This window comes from Canis lupus, chromosome 21 (assembly GCF_048164855.1).
Source record: "Canis lupus baileyi chromosome 21, mCanLup2.hap1, whole genome shotgun sequence".
Taxonomy (NCBI): domain Eukaryota; kingdom Metazoa; phylum Chordata; class Mammalia; order Carnivora; family Canidae; genus Canis; species Canis lupus.
In genome coordinates this window covers 11,848,680-11,866,560 of record NC_132858.1, presented here as the reverse complement: position 1 = coordinate 11,866,560, position 17,881 = coordinate 11,848,680, and the positions used below count along the sequence as shown (strand labels likewise).

The 17,881-nt window shown below is 56.7% G+C and overlaps 1 protein-coding gene across 3 annotated transcripts in view; it reads right to left on the bottom strand.

Annotated features, from left to right (window-relative positions):
* TSPAN18 (tetraspanin 18) overlaps window positions 1-17,881 on the bottom strand; it is a 186,010-nt gene that overhangs the window by 9,805 nt on the left and 158,324 nt on the right. For all 3 annotated transcript variants that reach the window (XM_072790522.1, XM_072790524.1, XM_072790523.1), the window contains 4 exons: window positions 11,050-11,122; window positions 8,211-8,405; window positions 842-916; window positions 369-467 (listed from right to left, as the gene is read on the bottom strand). In XM_072790522.1, coding sequence (XP_072646623.1) covers window positions 369-467; window positions 842-916; window positions 8,211-8,405; window positions 11,050-11,112 — 432 coding nt within the window. In that variant the 5' untranslated portion in view covers window positions 11,113-11,122. The remainder of the gene's footprint in view (window positions 1-368; window positions 468-841; window positions 917-8,210; window positions 8,406-11,049; window positions 11,123-17,881) is intronic.

Genomic DNA, 17,881 nt, shown 5'->3' with positions numbered 1-17,881 from the left:
TCTGAGCCTTCAGTGTCCTCCTGTGCAAAAGGAGGCTGGAGGTAACAATTCCTACCTCACCAGGCAGCAGCACCCAAGACACGGTTGCTGTGATTAGCATCGCTGACAATCACAACTGCTTGCGGACTGGGGTTAGGGATGGCAAATAGGTTTCGGCCGGAGTCTGGACCCTATTCAATGGGCCCCTAATGACGGCCCAGAACGCCGTGTGGAGGCCGATTCCCAGGCCCCGGCTGGGCTCCGGGGGGCAGGCCCGAGTGATGACTGATGTCTGGCACAGGAGCCCAGGGGGCTCTGGAGGCCCCACATTTGCTCCACCTGGCATCACGGCTGTGAAGGCTCACAGCATCCCCAGGCGCGTCACTCACTGTGATCATGACGGAGTTCCAGGTGGCGGAGAAGACGTCTGTGTCATTGTTGCCCTGGTAGTGCTTGGTGAGTTCCTTGGTGAAGGACTCGCGAGTGAGCTGCGGGAAGAGGCAGAGGGCAGGCTCAGGTCCCCCCACCCCGGCCCGGGCCTCAACCCAGAGAGCTCTGCTCTGTCCTGCACAGCACCTATTCTGGGGCTTGGGGGGCAGCCTGACTATCCTCTGCCTGTCCAATGGTTATTGTTGGGCATGGTGTGGAATGGAAGATTCCAGAATCCGGTGTGGGATTGTATCGGGTGCTTTGGAAGAGCAGAGACCCTTAGGGACCGTCCAGTTCTGCCTCCAGAAAAACCCTCACAGGAAGAGGGTGGGGGTGGGTCACGGTTCGGGCTGGGATCGCTGGCTGAGAGGCTGTGGACTCTGCGGGACCCTCTCTGAGCGGGGGGTGGCCATGCAGGGGGGCCCGCACGTACATTTTCCCTGAAGATGAAGGCCAGGATGGCCGCCGAGAGCTCCGCCAAGAAGATGATGAGGATGAACAGAAAAAACTGCAAAGAGAAGAGGCAGGCTCGTGAGCCCCAGGGGTGGCGGGAAGGGGGCCAGTGACCGCTCGCGGACGTGCCCTTCCATCTGTTACGCAGTTGACCGGACGTACCGATTTCAGGCGACCAAGGGACCTCACCGTTGTTCGTGAGCATACCAACAACCCATCTGCAGGCTCCGCAAACATTTCCATACAAACATGGAAAAGCAAACAAGCAAATATGCCTTCCGTGCAAATGGCACCCCTGCCACGATGCCCCTTGTGCAGTGCTCGGCCTGAACAACGCCACCCGGCAGCCCTGGGAGGCGATCGATGTTGGTCTGTTTGGGCCCTCTCTGTGTGGACAGTGCTCACCTCGGAGATCCAGAGCTCCCTGGGGGCCGCTGGCTGGCCTCCCCCACCACGCGGGCCCCAGCGCCGCCTCTCCCTCCCATGAGCGGTGCAGTCTGTGTTGACCTTCAGCCACGACCAAGAAGCAAGATGGGAGGCAAGGCGATGGGTCCATCAACATCTAGAAACCCAGGGGCCAGAGTCCGAAATCTAACAAGACCTTGCTCTACTCGCCGCATTTATGTTCCCCAAATCATCCAGGGCGCCTCCTGTCTTGGGGCCCTTACGTGCTACACTCCCTCTGCCAGGAAGGCTCCTCCCTTCCACGCCCACCAGCTCCTCATTTTCCAGACGAGGCTCAGTGCGGCCTCTCACCAGGCGAGGCTGGCTCCCCCACATGGTGGTGCCCCACAGACCTGCTGGGCAGCCCCCCCATCTCTAACATCGGCACAGAGGCTCTAACAGCGCGCTGCATTCACAGTGCCCGCCAGCAAAGGTGTCGGGCCACGGCCATCGGATGAACGAACGAACCCACGAGTGACCCGCTCACCGTAACAACCTTGTTACGTGCTGCGTCGCAGCCCCTGGTCACTGTGGGCCCTGTTTGGCGAGGGCTGCTGGCAGGAGAAACAGGAAATGACTTTGCCTTCATCACTTTGCACTGCTGGTGCCCTTGGCCTTCTCAGTCTGCGACAGTCCCGGAGTTGTCAGCCCCACTGGAGACCACCAGCAGAGGGCCAGATCCCCGGGGCCCACGGAGGCTGGTTCCTCCACAGCCTTCCAGCACCTCGGCCGCTGCCCTCACACCTGCACTAGATGTGCGTGGGCTGGAGGGAGGCAGAGAGTCCGGGGCTTAGCATCAGGACACCTCAGCCCCCTTGCCTCCCTTCGTGTGGCCGGGGGACAATCACGAGAAAAAAAAAAAACAACAACCCGTTGATCCTCAGTTTCCTTGTCAGTAAAACGAGGGATCATCGTGGGGAGTCATGAAACAGTGGATGTGATAGTTCCGTGTCGTCACAGGGGCTGAGCAAAGCTTGTGGTTGTGGCTTTTACAAGGACCACGGAAGGCAGCTCACACGGGAGCCTCGAGGGCCTGGCCACGGGATTCACTCAGTATTTCCCCACAGACACGCTCCCAGCTGCTTGCAAGGCCCCTAGGTGTCCCTCCCCTGGATCGCATCCCTTGTGGTTTCTGTCCCTTTATCCTCATCTGGGAGGACCACAGTCAGGTTCTCTCCTTGCCTTTTCAGCTCTAACAGCAACTGAAACAGGGTTTCTCCAGACTCCTGGGGCTGCGGATGGAGAGCCTTGAGATGCTCCCTCAAGGGTGTGGGCATGAAACACCTCCAGACTTGCCAATGGCTTCATTCTTTTTTTAAATGCCCAAACCCAAGGAAAATGCCCAAACCCAAGGAACAGGTGGGGCCCTCACAAGGCGTGGACCCCTTTGCACCTGGTCCCTCGTGGTTGTCTTCGGCCACAGGCTCGCTGGGCCATGCTGCCTCTGGCTCAGAGGGGCTTATTTGGCACTAGAAGCCGGTGCCCAGGGAACACCTGGGTGGCTCAGCAGTTGAGTGTCTGCCTTTGGCTCATGGCGTGTTTCTGGAGACCCAGGATGGAGTCCCACTTCGGACTCCCTGCAGGGAGCCTGCTTCTCCCTCTGCCTATGTCTTTGCCTTTGTCTCTCATGAATAAATAAATAAAATCTTAAAAAAAAAAAAAAAAAGAAGCCGGTGCCCACCCCACGGCCTCTTTCCGTTTAGCCCCCATGTCCACAGTGGAGGAAACAAGCCAGAGAAGGGAACCACTACTCCAAAGCTGCGCAGCTCCAACACTCCAGAGCAAAACCTCGCCTCTTAATGCAGCTGTCTCGCTGAGCGCCACGCTACCTCTTCTCTCTGCTGGAAAGGCGGTTCGGGACTGGCCCGGGGGACTCTTGGGAGCCCTGGGGTCTGCTTCCCCCTGCTTGCCTGGGTCTGGGGACAGAGCTCCCCAACCAGAGGGGAGAGACACAGAGGGCCTCCTGTGGCCCAGGCAGGCTGCACCCCGCCCCCCTCCAGGCCGCAACTCCCACAGTCCATTCTGCACCCCATCACCCCCACCCCCATCCCCCAAGAGGCTCTGCAGCCTCGCATCCCCGGTGACAGTGATGGAGGCCCCGGCAGGGCTCCTGGCGCTTCCATTTGGCCGCTGATGGATGGGCATCCGGCCCCGTTTCACATGGCCACCCTGGGAGCCCTCCCTGCCCTCTGCCCTCTTGGCCGAGTTGCTGGCAGTTCTCAGGCTCGAGGAGTGGCCCTGGAGATGGTTTCCACCCTCCGCCAGGCGACTGGGCGGGCTCCGGCTATCGATCACAGCTTAGACGGTTATAAACTCTGGATGACACAGAGCTCAAGCCGCGTGCACGCCGTGCGCTCCTGGCCCCCGGAGCGTGTGGCCCCCCGGATGGCTTAGCACACTTCGGTTAGGGGGTGCAGCTAGCGTGCTTTGCGTGAGGCTGGCACAGGTAGGGCTGCTCAGACGGCGGCTCGGAACCAAGAGGCAGGCACAGCTCTCCCGACGGCAGGTGCTGGTATGGACAAGCCCTGAAATGCTGACGTTGGCTAACACCTACCGAGAGCTTACCACCGGGGCGCCCCGGATCTTACATGGCTCCTTTCTCGGGGCGCTCTCAGCGGCCTGGGGAAGCAGCCGCGGTTACCCTCAACACCTCCAGCTTACCACGGGGGAAACTGAGACCCGGAGAGGATAGTACTTTGACCAAGTGGGCCCATCCGGTCGGTGGCACACCTGGCTAAGCGTGGGAACTCTGATTCTAGAACTCAGCCTCTAAACACCATGTTACTCTGGAACCCATAAGAGCCTCCAGGTCTGGAGGCTTTCCGATCACCTGCAGGGTCTCTTGTCCCTATGAAGACCCTACAGATTCTAGAAGACCAACAAGGTTCTTCTAGTTCCACATTTATCAAGTGATTGCATGTGCTAGGAACAGAGTTAGGCGAGATGCACATTTTCTCCTTGAGCCATGATCACAACACTATGGGCGGGAAGGCCGCGTCATCCGCTTCATCTTACATAGGAGGAGTCTAGGTTCAGAGAGGTGAGGTAACTGCTCAGGTCACACAGCCTGGACGCAGCTGAACAGGGATCACAACCTAGACTTTCCTGGCTCCAAAGCCCATGCTCTTACCACACTCCTAAGACCACCTCCTCTCTGTCCTTTCATTCCAGGGCTGTTCATTGAGCACCTGCTGTGTGCCAGGAGCTATGCCAGGTACCGGCAAGGCAGATGAGATCGCCATCCTCGTGCGGCGTACGCCGAGCCGAGGTTCGTGATTCATGAGATGAAATTCGTGAATGAAGCTAGTAGCTCACAGAGGGAGGAGGCCTGCAGATGTCCTTGCCAGGGCCCCCTCCTGCAGCAGGGGTGACGTGTGTGAGCGGGTCACCCGCAGCCAAGTGCAGGGCTGTGGTGCCAGCATCAGTAGCGATGCCACTTCTGCCCACTGGCCTTCCCCAGCGTGAGATTACTTCCTCTTGCTTCCTCCTGGTTATTCAGAGGGGCTCCCCCTGGACCCCGTCACAGAGGCTTGTCCTGACGCCTCCCCCGGGCTTCCCCCCACGTGGTGGGGCCTTTCTCAGGGTTTTTGAGTTAATCTCACCCCATCTCATTTGCCTAAGGACACATTTGCCAGTAATTCCTGAACATCAAATGTTCACCACTTTGCTTAGGATGGAAAAATTAACAAAGGGTCAGAAACTGCTATCTTGCCTGCTTGCGTTTCCAGATTTTTCTAGCCCATCTGCCTATGGGCACATCTACTTTCAGTTCTCATTTCTAATAAATGTTTACCAAATTTACATACTTTATGTGCCATTCAGCTCATTTATCTCTTCTAAATACACTCATCTTGCTTTGCTGTTCTCCTTTCCAATTTAGCATGCCTTTGTCATAAAACAGAAAAAAAAAACTTTGAATCTTTAAATAAATAGATTAAAAACATTCTGTGAATGACTCAGAGGCAAGCAACTGCAAAAAAGGGACGACACAAAATATCCATTATAGGCTGAAATTGTCCTATTGTATGTGAAATGCTGTAAAATTGATCACCAGGAGTGTCTGGAAACAGTATCTTTAGAAAAATTGATCATTAGGTGATGTAGTCATTAGGCTCATTGGTCGGTGGAGGGTGATGGCACCCTGGGGTTTCAGCCTCAGAGCAGGGGGGAAGGGATGCTCTGTTCCCCCCCCCCCCCCAGCCCTCCTTCCCTGCTGAAGTGGCCAAAGTCACTCCCTCTGGGTCCTATTCCTGACAAGTCTTCCCTTCCTCCCCGAAGGTTGAGGGGCAGGGGTGTCAGGCTTCTCGAGGGACCCCCAGCGGCAACCAGGGGTGAGACTGGGTGCCTCTCTTCAGCAGGAACCACCACATGGCCAGTCCAGGTTAGGAGAGAGAAGTGGTTCTTCTTATTTTTTGGGTCATGAATCTTTTTGAAAACCTTCCAGAAGCGGTGGCACCTCTCCCCAGAAACACACGTGTTCACACAACACACACAAACAACACATGTGTATAGGCACACATACACACAAGGCCCTAATGTAATATTTTGCACATGATTTTGGGTGAATTTCAGACATGTGAGTCCGTTTTAGATTAGGAGCCCCTCAACTAGCCCTGGTCTGAGAGACAGGGGACCTGGGTCCAAGGATTCCCTGCCTTTGACTTACATGGAGACGTCAGGCTAATAGGTGCTGGGCTTCAAAGGTGGGGGGAGAGGGAAGGAATGGGAGGGGGAAGGTCAGAGGGTAGGAAGAGGGGGAAGAGAGAGAGGGGAAGGGTGAGGGGAGGGGATGGAGAAAAGGAGGGGAAGGTGATGAGAGGGTAGGGGAGGAAGGGGAAGGAGGGGAGGGATGGAGCCAAAGAAGGGGAAGGGAGAGCATGGGGAGAGGACACAGGGGGAGTAGGGAGAGAGGGGTGGAGACTAGGATTGCTTAGGAGAGGGTTAAGGAAAGGTAGCAGGAATAGAAAGCAAAAGATCAGAGTCAGAGAAAGAGCAAGAAAAGAAAGGGATGGACACAGGTAGGTCTCCTAGATCTCCAGACTAGCAGAGAAAGGGAGGAAGGAGAAGGTGTCGAAGAGAGGGAGCTGGAAGGGGCTCCTTAAGGCTCTAAGGGCCCCGGCCCAGCCACAGCCAAGACCTAGTTTTCCCTTGGGAGTGGGCGGGGGGCGGGGGGGGGGCACCTCAGCTAGTCCCTGGATCTTGGTCTTCTCCACCTGGACTGTCGCGCCCACCCAGTGGCAGGCTCTTGTGGGGAGGGCTTTCGAGGCCCCCAGGCTGGCCTCTGGTCTTGGCTTCAGGGATGAGGCCGGTAGGGGGGGAGGGGTGATGCTGAGAGGTGGAGGCGGGGAGGAGAGGAGGGGTCGGCATGACCTGGGACCCATATCCTGGCTCCTTTTAAAGACCCCCTGGGGGGCGCCTGAGTGGCTCAGTTAGGTGTCTGCCTTCAGCTCAGGATGGGATCCCAGGGTCCCGGGATCGAGTCCTGCATCAGGCTCCCTGCTCAGCAGGGGCCTGCATCTCCTACTCCCTCTGCTCCCCTCCCTGCTCATGCTCTCTCTCTCTTTTAAATAAATAAATAAATAAATAAATAAATAAATAAATAAATAAATAAATAAATAAATAAATAAATCTAAAAAAATAAAATCAAATAAAGTACCCCCGGGCTCCTGAGCACCGGCTGGCCCTGCAGAGGGCTTCCCGCCAGGGGGCGCCCGCGGGTTTCTTTGTTTTCTCTCCAAATGCAAAGTTTGCAGTGTTCAGGCTGCCCAAAGCCCAAAGCCAAAGGGACCCTGGGCTCCCGGAGTCACACGTTTCACAGCTGATTTCACTTCCTGCCTGGGATGTGGAGAATCTCACTGTGACAGGAATGGGGGCCGCCCCGTCTGTTCTAATCTGGGGAGGAGGGCTCGTGCCAGGCCTCTACCTCCCAAAGCCGCAGGAGCAGACACCTTGCCAGAGAGTCCTCCTGATGCCCGGCCCACCCCTCCCGGGCCGCCTGGCACCCGGCCTCTGCACCCACTCACCCACGAGGACCATCTGCACGTTGACCCATCCACACACATTTCTCTAAGTGGGGCTGTTTTCACTGGGCTCAAACTAGAAGCTCTCCAGCCCTGGGCGCCCACGGGACCTCACTGGGGCGGAAGGCCCATCCACCAAGGCCAGCCCACAAGAATACGGAAGGTCAGAGAAACAGAGCATCCACTGCTTGCTTCACTTAGCGCCAACCTATGGCTCAGCTGCCCCTTGTTAAACAAGCAGAGACACTAAAGCTCAGAGAGGCTAAGAAGCCAGACCCAAGTCACACCATTAGTTAGGGGACAGAGCAGGCCTGCCTGCTGCCCGCGTGTCCCCATGGGCCTCACGGCCTCCCACGTGCCTGTCCACCACGGAGGGGACGGCCGCTCCGCCCTCGATGCATCTTCAGCTCTTAGTGAACGACGTGGCCTGCAGTAGCAGCTCACGCACTATTTATCTAATGAATAAAGAGATTTCAGAGATCATATCAGCTCTATTCTAAAACTGGAAATGCAAGCTGTGACTGGATTATGGAACAGGTACCCTCCCTCCTTTTGCACCAAGGAGTTATACATTTGAGTTCTTGGGAGAAGGCAAGGAGAAAAGCATCCTGGGCCGTGTGCTCAGCTGACCGTGCCTCGGCTGTTCAGACCCGGAGGCCCAGGCTGCTCTCCACCTGACGGCAGGCACGGGCCCAGTGCAGGGAGCAGCAGGCTCTGGAAGCTGGGGCCGCAGGTGCAAGCGGAACAGGCTGGTGGCCTTCCCGCTCCTGGAGGCCAGCCCAGCTGGGTGTGACCTCTGAGTCCCCTGCAGTGTAGACACAGCACCCCCCCGCATCACGCTTTGCCCCAGGAACCCATGGGTGGGGTGGGGGTGGGGCTACTCACAAACAGCAGCAGACACTTGTTCTCACGGACGGCCCCGCAGCAGCCCAGGAAGCCGAGCAGAAAGAGCAGGCCCCCCATGGCCAGGAGGATGTAGGCGCCTGTGATAAGCAGGGGGTTGGCGGCCACGATCTCCCGGAAGCCGGTGGGGTCCACCATGACCCAGACGCCAATGCCCAGCAGGCAGGCCCCACCCAGCTGCTCCCAGCGCCGGGAGGGAGGGAGGGGGAGAGACAGGTAGACACGGGGGTTAGCCACTGCGCACGCACACCGTCCCCCTGAGCGGGGCCCCGGGGCAGAGCCCCAGAGAACCAGACAGAAACCCCACTTGCTGCACACACCGGCGTCCCAGCAATCCTTTTCTCTGGTTTGCATTTTCCTGGTCACCTGGACCTTAAGGGCGTCCCATAAACCCCATCTCCCATCTGCGCCCCACCGCGGGCTGCTGAGGACCGCGTCCTATAGAGTTTATCTGCCTCTTTTAGATTCTCCTTAAATGTCAGAGCTGAAGGGTAATGAGGGCACCAGGCGCCCCCTCTTGATTCCACACTGAGCCCCAGAGAGGGCCAGTGACCTGCTGAAGGCCACACAGCAAGCTCATGGCAGAGCCGGGGCTGAATCCCGGGCTTCTCTGACACGCCCCGAGTCTACGGAACATGCTCTGAGGCCTGTGCTGGGCCTCAGACACACCCGGACACACGCCATCCGCTTTGTCCCCGACAGGAGCTCTCATCAGGGTGGGCTCGCCACTGTCAGACGGGCTCCTGGCAAGCCGTCTTGTTTGTGCTCCTGTCCACCGCGCATCTCTGCGTGCCTTACTCATCCTGGCTTAACCTCCCTGAGCCTTAGCTTCCCCGGGGGGAAAAGAAGCTACCAACCCCCCCTCCCCCAGGTGGCCCTGAGGAGGAAAGGACAGTAGATGGGAAGGTGATCAGTAAATATCCGTTCAGTCTTCCCAGGGGACAGGCCAGGCCTGGAAGCCCATCTGCCGTAGGAGAGCAGTTTGGCCTCAGCAGATTTTGAAGGGGGTAAAAGTGCCTGCAATCCCCGTGTGGTGGCAGGACTGGAGGCCCCCCAGAGGCGCGGGGCCAGCAATGCCAGCCTGCAGATAAGAGCAAACGGGTGAGCTCTGGTGTGCCTGAGAGGGGTGTGCAAGCTGGTGGGCAAATCAGCATGGCTTGGGGCTTGGAGCAGGAGACGAGATCCTTAGGTACAGGGGTCAGGGCAGGGGTGCAGCGGGGAGGCCCCGAAGGACCCAGAACGGGGCGGTGGTGAGGGGCAGGGAAAGGAAAGGCCCACTGGGGCTCCCAGTGACAGTCCACACTGCACCCTGCATTGCACGCTGCTTTTCTCCTCCGTCCCTTACAAGAGATCTGGTCAAAGGCTCCTCGCTCCTCATTGCTCTTAAGGTTTGGGGCTCAACCGCTGTGAGCCGAGGGCTGTGTCCCAGGCACAGACTGAGCTGCCCAAGGGGACGCAGCCCGATTTCAGGGGGCGACACTGGGGCTTGCCCGGGGCCACCCAGCTTGGAAGTTGGGTCTAGGATTCAAGTCTGGGGGGCTCCCTGTTCTTTAGGATTATGGGCAAGGGAGGGACCCCGGGACAATTGGTTGAATATATACAAAATAGAAGGAGAGATTGAAGAAAGACAGTCGTGACCAGAAAGGGACCTCTCTTTCACAGGGACCCTACCCTGGAGGGCATCGGTGGACTTTTACTCACCCAGGTCCTGGCTGCACTAAAGTCAAAGGTTGAGGTGGGGTCGGGAGAGCCTGCGGGGGCTCAAGAGGCCAGGAGTGTGGCTCTGCCCCTGTGAGAAGCCAGGGGCCCGAGCAGAGCTCGGGGGTGCTGCCAGCAGGTAGGCTGTGCTGCAGGGCGCTGGGCTGGCCCCCTGAGCGCTCAGGCCTCTGTGCATAGACTCACCACAGACTCCATAGGCTGGATTCGGATGGAGCTAAGCCAGCAAGTGCTGGCACCTTCCAGGCGCTTCCTAAACAAATCTTGCTTAACTTCCCAAAAAACCCTGTTGAGGTAGGTAATTAAGGGATGAAGATACCGAGGTTCAGAGAGGTGAAATGTGTTTCTGATCACACAGCTGGTTAGATGCAGACCAGCTTTGAACTCTGGGTGCTCCCGGCCCCAGAGAGGTTTCAATTACGTCAGGTGGTCGCAGCAGCTCGGATGCCTGCAACAGCTCTGGGGGGGTCAGGGTCCAGTGGGGCTCTCTGTGCCCCAACACACAGGGATTCCAGACATTTTACCTCCACTCGAAATCTGATGAGGCCAAACTGTTCTCCTATAACGGATGGGATTCCAGTCCTGCTGTGTCCCCAAGGAAAACTGAACAGATATCTCCCGAAACTTGCTAATCACCTTCCCATCCACCCTGCCCTTTCTTCCTCGGGGCCACCAGGGGAAGGGAGGGGGAGTTCGTATCTTCTTTTACCCACGAGGCTCTCTCTGCTGCCCTCTTCTCCATTCCCTCCTTGTCCTCAGCCTCCACCAGGGGTCAGATCCAGTACTAAGGCCCCTACGCTTTGTCAGAGGGCCTGGCAGCTCAGGATCTGTGCAAAACATCTCTCTTGAGACCGACTGTAGGCTCTTCGGACTGGGCCGGGCCCCACGGGGGGCGGGGGGACCTCTCGTCTGGGAAATTCTGTCTGGGTGGGTAGGTTTGCTTTTAGCACTGACCCCAACCTATCCCCAGGACTCAGCCTGGTGTGACTATTTCTTTTTTTTTTCTTTCTTTCTTTTTTTTTGGTGTGACCATTTCTAAGGTACAGCCTGTTATGCCCACCCAGCAGGCCCAGGGACACCCTGGGCACGTCCCAGCCATACTTACAAATATGAAGAAATTGAAGACAAACATCAGATACTTCATGCAGCTCAGACAGTCGCCTTCCATGGTGTTCTACCTACAAAACAGCAAGACTCTCAGTTTCCCCGCTGGGGGACCCTGCCCAGAAAGGACCCTTGGCCCCCCACCTGCCCTCCCCTATGGGGGTTCCTGGAAGAGGGACACTGGTAACGATTTCCTCGCTCGGAGGCGGCTCTTTACTCTGTGGGGCCAGCATTAGGAGAACTCGAGGAAGCCAGCCTGCCTGGGTCCAAGCCCAGTTCTACATTCATTTGCTGTGCGGTCTTGGGCAAATCGCTCCACCTCTCTGAATCTTGCTCTTTCCCACCTGAGAAAGGAGATCAAAACCAGAAGCTTCCTCCCGGCAGTATCATGAGGATTCACAGAAATAATGCAGGAACATGCTTAGTCTCACGCTTAGCACCACATCTAGCAGGTGGCAAGGGCTCAACAGGGCTGCCTGGAGACAGTGCTTAGTTGCAGAGGTGAGCCTTCCATCTGGCCGATGAGCCACTCAGGCTCAGAGCCTTCGGGAACTGGCCAAGGTCACGGAGCAGGAGCAGAATCCTGGGCCTCACAAACTTCCTGCCGCCCCATATGCCCTCCAACCTGCAGCACGTCCCAGGGTGGTTCCATGGTGCCAGCGAGGAGGGCTGTCAGAGGCGGAAGGCGGTATGGGCACCTACCTGGGCACCTGAGCCCTGCTCCTGAGGCCAAGCCCTCCTCACACCGTGACTACCCCCGTAATGGGACCTGCGGCATCCCACCTACCTAAGGAGCCTTCCCTGTCCCTACCTAACAGTATGTCCCAGGTAGTGAGTCACTGGATACAACTCCGTTCAGCCAGCATTTATTGTGCACCGACTGTGTGCCAGGTGCTGGGGCTTGAAACCAATAAGAGGCAGCCCTTCTGCATCCCCAGGGGAGGCAGACGGCAACTGCTATCATGAGTCAGACCCCAAGGCCCACAGTCATGCTCACATTCAGTATTCAATACTGCCATACTTTGTTCATGACAACCCCGGGGAGAGAGACCTGGGGCGGGGATCAGAGGTCCATGTGACAGGTGAGGAGACCAGGCTCACAGTGAACTAACACACGGCCAACCTCCTCCAGCTGCTAACGGGCAAGGCTGCGGCTTGGCCTGGCCTGAGTCGCTCTTCAGGTGACCCCAGCAGGCGGTCTGCGCTTCTACGACAGGACGCGGTGCAAAGGGTCCTGGGAGTATTGCTGGAAGCCGTCGAATGTTGGGGGGGTGATGGTGCTTCCTTACTTCCCACGGTTTCCCATCCTCCCTCCGGAGAGAGCCGGGCTCAGTTTGCCTTACCCACCAAAGGAAGGTTGACAAATCCTGTCTTAAGTGGTTGCTGCCAGGATTATTATGATTCATCTTAATAATAGCAGTCCCTGTTTGGGGAGCACCTGCTGTGTGCTAATCCTGGGCCCAGTGCTTCACACCTATTATCTTATTTAATTCTTGTAACAACCAGTGAGGTATGGGCGCTGGTTACCGCAAATTTTCACAGTAGTCTGGCAAGGTGTATGTGATTATCGGAGAGATTAAGGGATCTGCCCAAGGCCCCTAATGCTTAGATCTAACACCAAAGCCCACACACGGCACCTGGTATGTGGTGGGCACTGAGCAAATCTGCCCCCTTCCCACCCCAAACCACCACCTGATGCCTCCCCCCCCCCCCCCCAGCAAGGAAAGCCAACACCCTCATAGTCTAAGGAGCAAAGGGGCCAGGGCAACGCTCGCCTCCCACCCACTCAGATCATTCCACTGGTGATGACAGGACCAGCCCCACGCAGCATTTTGGTTTAGGCCAGAGGGTTTTAAAAGTGCATTTGAATCTATGTTGAGGAAAGCACAGCAGAACCCCCTACTGGGGAAGGGCGTGCAGGAAAGTGTGGTGCCTCTCGTCAACTCTTCTTGTGGTTTTTGCTGTTGTGCCAAGGGTCTGACCTTAGTCGGGCAGCGGGCCCGGCACCACTCAGGCACCTGGGAGTCCATGAGGAGGGTGCTGGGTCAGGTAGGCATGGGCCATGGGGCCCCAGGGTTCCCTCCTTCCATGGCCCGACCCCTGCTGGATGCTCTACTAGGTTTATTGAGCCTGAAAAAAAGACAGAGCTGAGCAGGGGACACACGGACAGGGCACAGAGCATCATCAGAGCCACATTTGCTTTCTTTTTTTATTGAGTGTCAGAAACCAATGCATCGGGTCACCCAGTGATGAACCCAAGGCCACTCCAAGAGAAAACCAACGAATGAACCTGAACCAAGGGCTCCAGTCCCAAAGCCTTTGTCCTTCCAGAGGCGCCCAGCCCAAGGGCTTTCCTTAGATTGGGCTAGAGGAGAAGGGGAACACAGGGCTCCTGGGGTCACCTGGCTGGTCTCCACCCTTGTGAATAATAACACGATTGAGCATTTAGCAGGTGCAGGGCTCCATCCTTAGGCTTGACATGTATGAACTCACAACAACCTGTGAGGTAAGTACAATCATCATCCCAGTTTTCCAGAGAAGGAAACTGAGGCAGAGGGAGGCTAGGTGACTTGCCTGAGGTTGCAGCTGCTGAGTGGTGAAGCCGAGACTTGAACCAGGCAGTCTAATTTGGAGGAACAAAGGATGGAGTGTGTGTGGGGGGGGGGGGGGAGCTCCTCCCTTCACTGAGCTGTGGCTTGAGTTTATGAAATGTCATTGGCCTCCAAAGCTAGAGTCTGGTGACAGCATCCACTCCCTTCCAGGGATCTTTCAAGCACCTCCGGCCTCACTCCTGCTCCCGGCCTCCTCCTCTCTCACCCAGCTGTGGCCTCAGCCTTGGCCTGGTCTCCCTACCTCCAGCCAGCACCTCCAGAGGGGCCTTTCCATAGAGCACATCTAGCCACATGATGCCCCTGCTAAACGCCTGGCCTCTACAGGAGACCAGCCACCCCCTAACTGTGGTCTGCAAGGTTCCCCAAGACTCCCACGGCCACCTTCTGTGCCTTTGCCCCATCGCCGACATTAAAGGAGAGTCCCCGAAGCTCATTTAGTGCCTCCACTCCCTTCTGTTCAAACTGCCTTGCCCTCTCCTGCCTTTCCATTCATTTCCTATTCATCCCCCTAGGCATCACCTCCTTCCCCGATACCCCCCATCCTGCCTTCCCAAGAGCTCCCGTGGCCTCTGCTGACCTCCACCGCTGCCCTACTATACTGTATACCATTACGGCATCAGCCAGTGTTCCGTTGAGCTCCCTATGGCATGGGATGGCAGCTGTGTCCCCCTCCTGGGACACAGCAGGTCCTGGTATATGGTCTGGACTGCATAAAAGCCCACAACATAGCAAATGTGAATTAAACAGCATGGGCAGGAAGCCTGGTGCCAGGCTAAGGGCTTTGAGGCCTCCTTACCCCCAACAGAGAGAAGAGGCAGGAGGATTCACACAAGCAGGGGGGCTCCTAACTTTCTCCTTTCCTCTCTCTGCTGTGCCCTCTCCAGAGTGAGGACAGTCCTCATGTGACTCCTGATGCTCCATTTGCCTGTCTTTCTCTCCAGATCTTCTCGAGGCCAGAGAGCCCAGAGCTGCCCTGGATAGCCAGGATCAAGAGAACCTGTCCCTTCCTTTGTCCCAGGACCTGTCCCCTCCAGTGGGTGGTGGGAGGGCTGAGATTTGGTGGGGACTCCCAGGTCTGGTCAGCCTGCTGTTTAGCCAGCCTGTCTTCTGATTGGCCCGTGCCATTGCGCACCAGTTGTTGAACATCTTGACCCTCATCCTTGACTGTGGGTCATCTTTGTCTCCTCCGTCATCCCTATGCCCAGGCTCCCTGCTTCCACGGCAATTCCCCAGGATGCCATCTCCAGGCCCACCTAACCAGCCATGCCCCTCCTTCACCCCAGCCTTCTAGAAGCAGCATCTCACCTGCATCCAAACATAGTGGTTCTGTGCACAGGCTCTGGAGTCGAACACACCCAGGCTCTTTCTACTGTTGTGTCTTTGCCAAGTGACCTAAACTCTGGGAGCCTCAGTTTCCTCCTCTGCAAGAATGGGAACCGAGGGCCCACTGAGGGCCCACTTCATGGCCTGTTGTGAGAAGTAAATGACTGCGCTGGCCTGGAGTGGGGTGGACGGCTCTTACCACCAACTCAGCAGCTGTACAGGCTTCCCTGGGCTGCTGCTCCCTCTGAGCTCAGGACCCCAGGACAATGACTTAAACCTAGGTGCTGGGGCAGCCCGGGTGGCTCAGCAGTTTAGCGCCGCCTTCAGCCTAGAGTGTGATCCTGGAGACCCAGGATCGGGTCCCACATTGGGCTCCCTGCAGGAAGCCTGCTTCTACCTTCTGCCTACGTCCCTGCCTCTGCCTCTCTCTGTGTCTCTCATGAATAAATAAATAAATAAAATCCTTTAAAAAATTATAAACCCTAGGTGCTGCATTCTGACCCCCTCTCCCTTTGACACCAGGCCTACTCAACTCCACACATCTGCTGAGACGCCGTGTTCTTTAGAAACGGGGAAGAGGACAGGAAAGAATATTTATTCAGCACCGACTCCTTGCCAGCCACACACCTGCTCCACAAAGTAACTGTCCTGACTCTTTCGATGACCCCGTGAAGTGTGAAGCACTGTCCATTTTACAGATGAGGACACTGCGGCTCAAGGACGTGAAGCGACCTGCCCAACATCCCTGGGCTTGTAAACATGCCCCTTGGCCCACTGCAGATCCTGTGCTCCGCCTGGTTCCGGGGGCAGCTTTCAGGTAGACAGAAGGGCAGCAGGAGCACTGGACTGCGAGTCCAGAGCCCCGTCTCCTGCTCTGCAAGTCATTTCCTCTCTCTGGCCTCAGCCCCTTCCTCTGCAAGATGATGGAGCAGGAAGTTGATGACTTGTCAGTTCCTTCCGTCAAGGGCAGAAGGGGCTGCCCCGCTAAGATGCTGGGGTTCTGCGGGAGGCCAGGCTTTAGCGGCCCCCTCCTGGGCCCACCCAGGCAAAGTTGCTTTCCAGAGCAGGATCTGGCTTCAGCTGGCTCTGGCTTTGTAGCAATTAAGGGGCATAATAAATATGGCAGCTCATAAACGGGCTACCTGTATTTATTACATACCGCGTTCGTTACAGATTACATCTAATGGGTAGCTTGTGGAGTGCTGGGCTCCCAGACAAATGCAATAAAAGGAGCGTGTCTCCTGGGAAGAGCCTCTGACAACCTCAAAGGTGAGGCAGGTAGAAAAATAGATGGTGGGAGCCAGAGGGCAGATGGGGATACAGAAGCCCAGTTCCAGCTCCAGGGCAGAGTGGGTGAGTGGAGAGAAGGTGCTGGTGCCTGACGGAGGATCAAATCCCAGCCCTGCCAGGCTCAGCTGGGGACCTGGGGTGTTTCTAAACTGCATGCATCTGAGTTTCCTGGTCTTTAAAATTAGTATACAAATAATGCTTTCCTCATAACGCATGGAAAATACGGAGTGCAGGACTTGGCACCCGGGAGCTAACAGTGTAGCAATAGCTAGTAACAGCTGGCATATCTTAAACTCTTGCCATGGGCCAAGGAACATGCACAATCTCAATCCTCATCAAGTTCCAGGACAGGCGTAATGTCATCTCCATTTATCGGGCAAGGGAACTTAGGCTCAGAGAGGTGCCTGACCTCTCATGCAAGGTCACACAGCATAGGGACGCCTGGATGGCTCAGTGGTTGAGCGTCTGCTTTAGGCTCAGGGCGTGATCCCAGGGTCCTGGGTGTGATCCCCTATCCTGGGACAGTATAGCAGTGGCTCAGCGGTTTAGTGTCGCCTCCAGCCCAGGGCGTGATCCTGGAGACCTGGGATCGAGTTCCACATCGGGCTCCCTGCATGGAGCCTGCTTCTCCCTCTGCGTATGCTTCTGCCTCTCTCTCTGTGTGTCTCTCATGAATAAATAAATTAAAAATCATTTTAAAAAAAAGGTCACATAGCACAGAAGTGCCTGAGTCAGGATATGTCTGTTTTCTTCCGGAGCCACAACTCTTTATCATCATTTTGGATAAGCGCTAATTGCCCTGCCCCGTTCATCCATCCTCCTCCAAAATTCAGGCCCGTCTTCATATCTGCTGTGCCACCTCATTTCCCGCTATTCGGGGAAATCAGCCTTCTGAGCCCTCATCCACTGCCAGCCAGGCTGAAGCCAAAAGACCAACAACGCCTGACTGTTCCACCTGCCACCAGGGGTTTCTGAGTGTGGGACACACCTCCTTAGCCAATTGGCCAGACAAGAGGGACAGACCAACCTCCAATCCCCTGCCTGGATCTGGTCGAGAGCTCCACTCACCCACAGAGCCTCCTGGAGGTGGAGCGAATCAGCCCAGTTCCCTAATTTACCTCAAAGGAGGGTGGGACATAGTCTCTGGAAGGTGGGCTGAGAAGAATCTTGAGCTGACCATGAGGTCCAAAGGCTGAACTGTTTCTCAGAAATGATGTTCAGAGGCACTTATGGAGGAGACTGGGAATCTCTCTGCTGAAGGAACATGACATACCCTCTCTGGGGCCAGGGGTGAAAGGCCCCCCTAAGGTTTCCCCAATCCCCGGAGTTGACAGGGACCCCAAGGGGAGAGTATCAGTGTGGCTGGGCCGCAGGGTCTGACTGGGCCTGGCCCTTCCACTTTCCAGCCTCATGATCTCGGACAAACACACAGCTTCTCTGGGCCTTTGCTTTCTTGTCTGCAAAATGGGGCCAGGAATGCTGGCGTCCAGAGGAAATTGTGCAGACTCAAGGTTGAACGGGAAGAGGTGCCAAGCTCCTCACACCACAGCTGGCACACGGCGGCTCCGTTCCTTCTTCCCTTCCTGCTCTGTCCCGCCACAGGGCAGC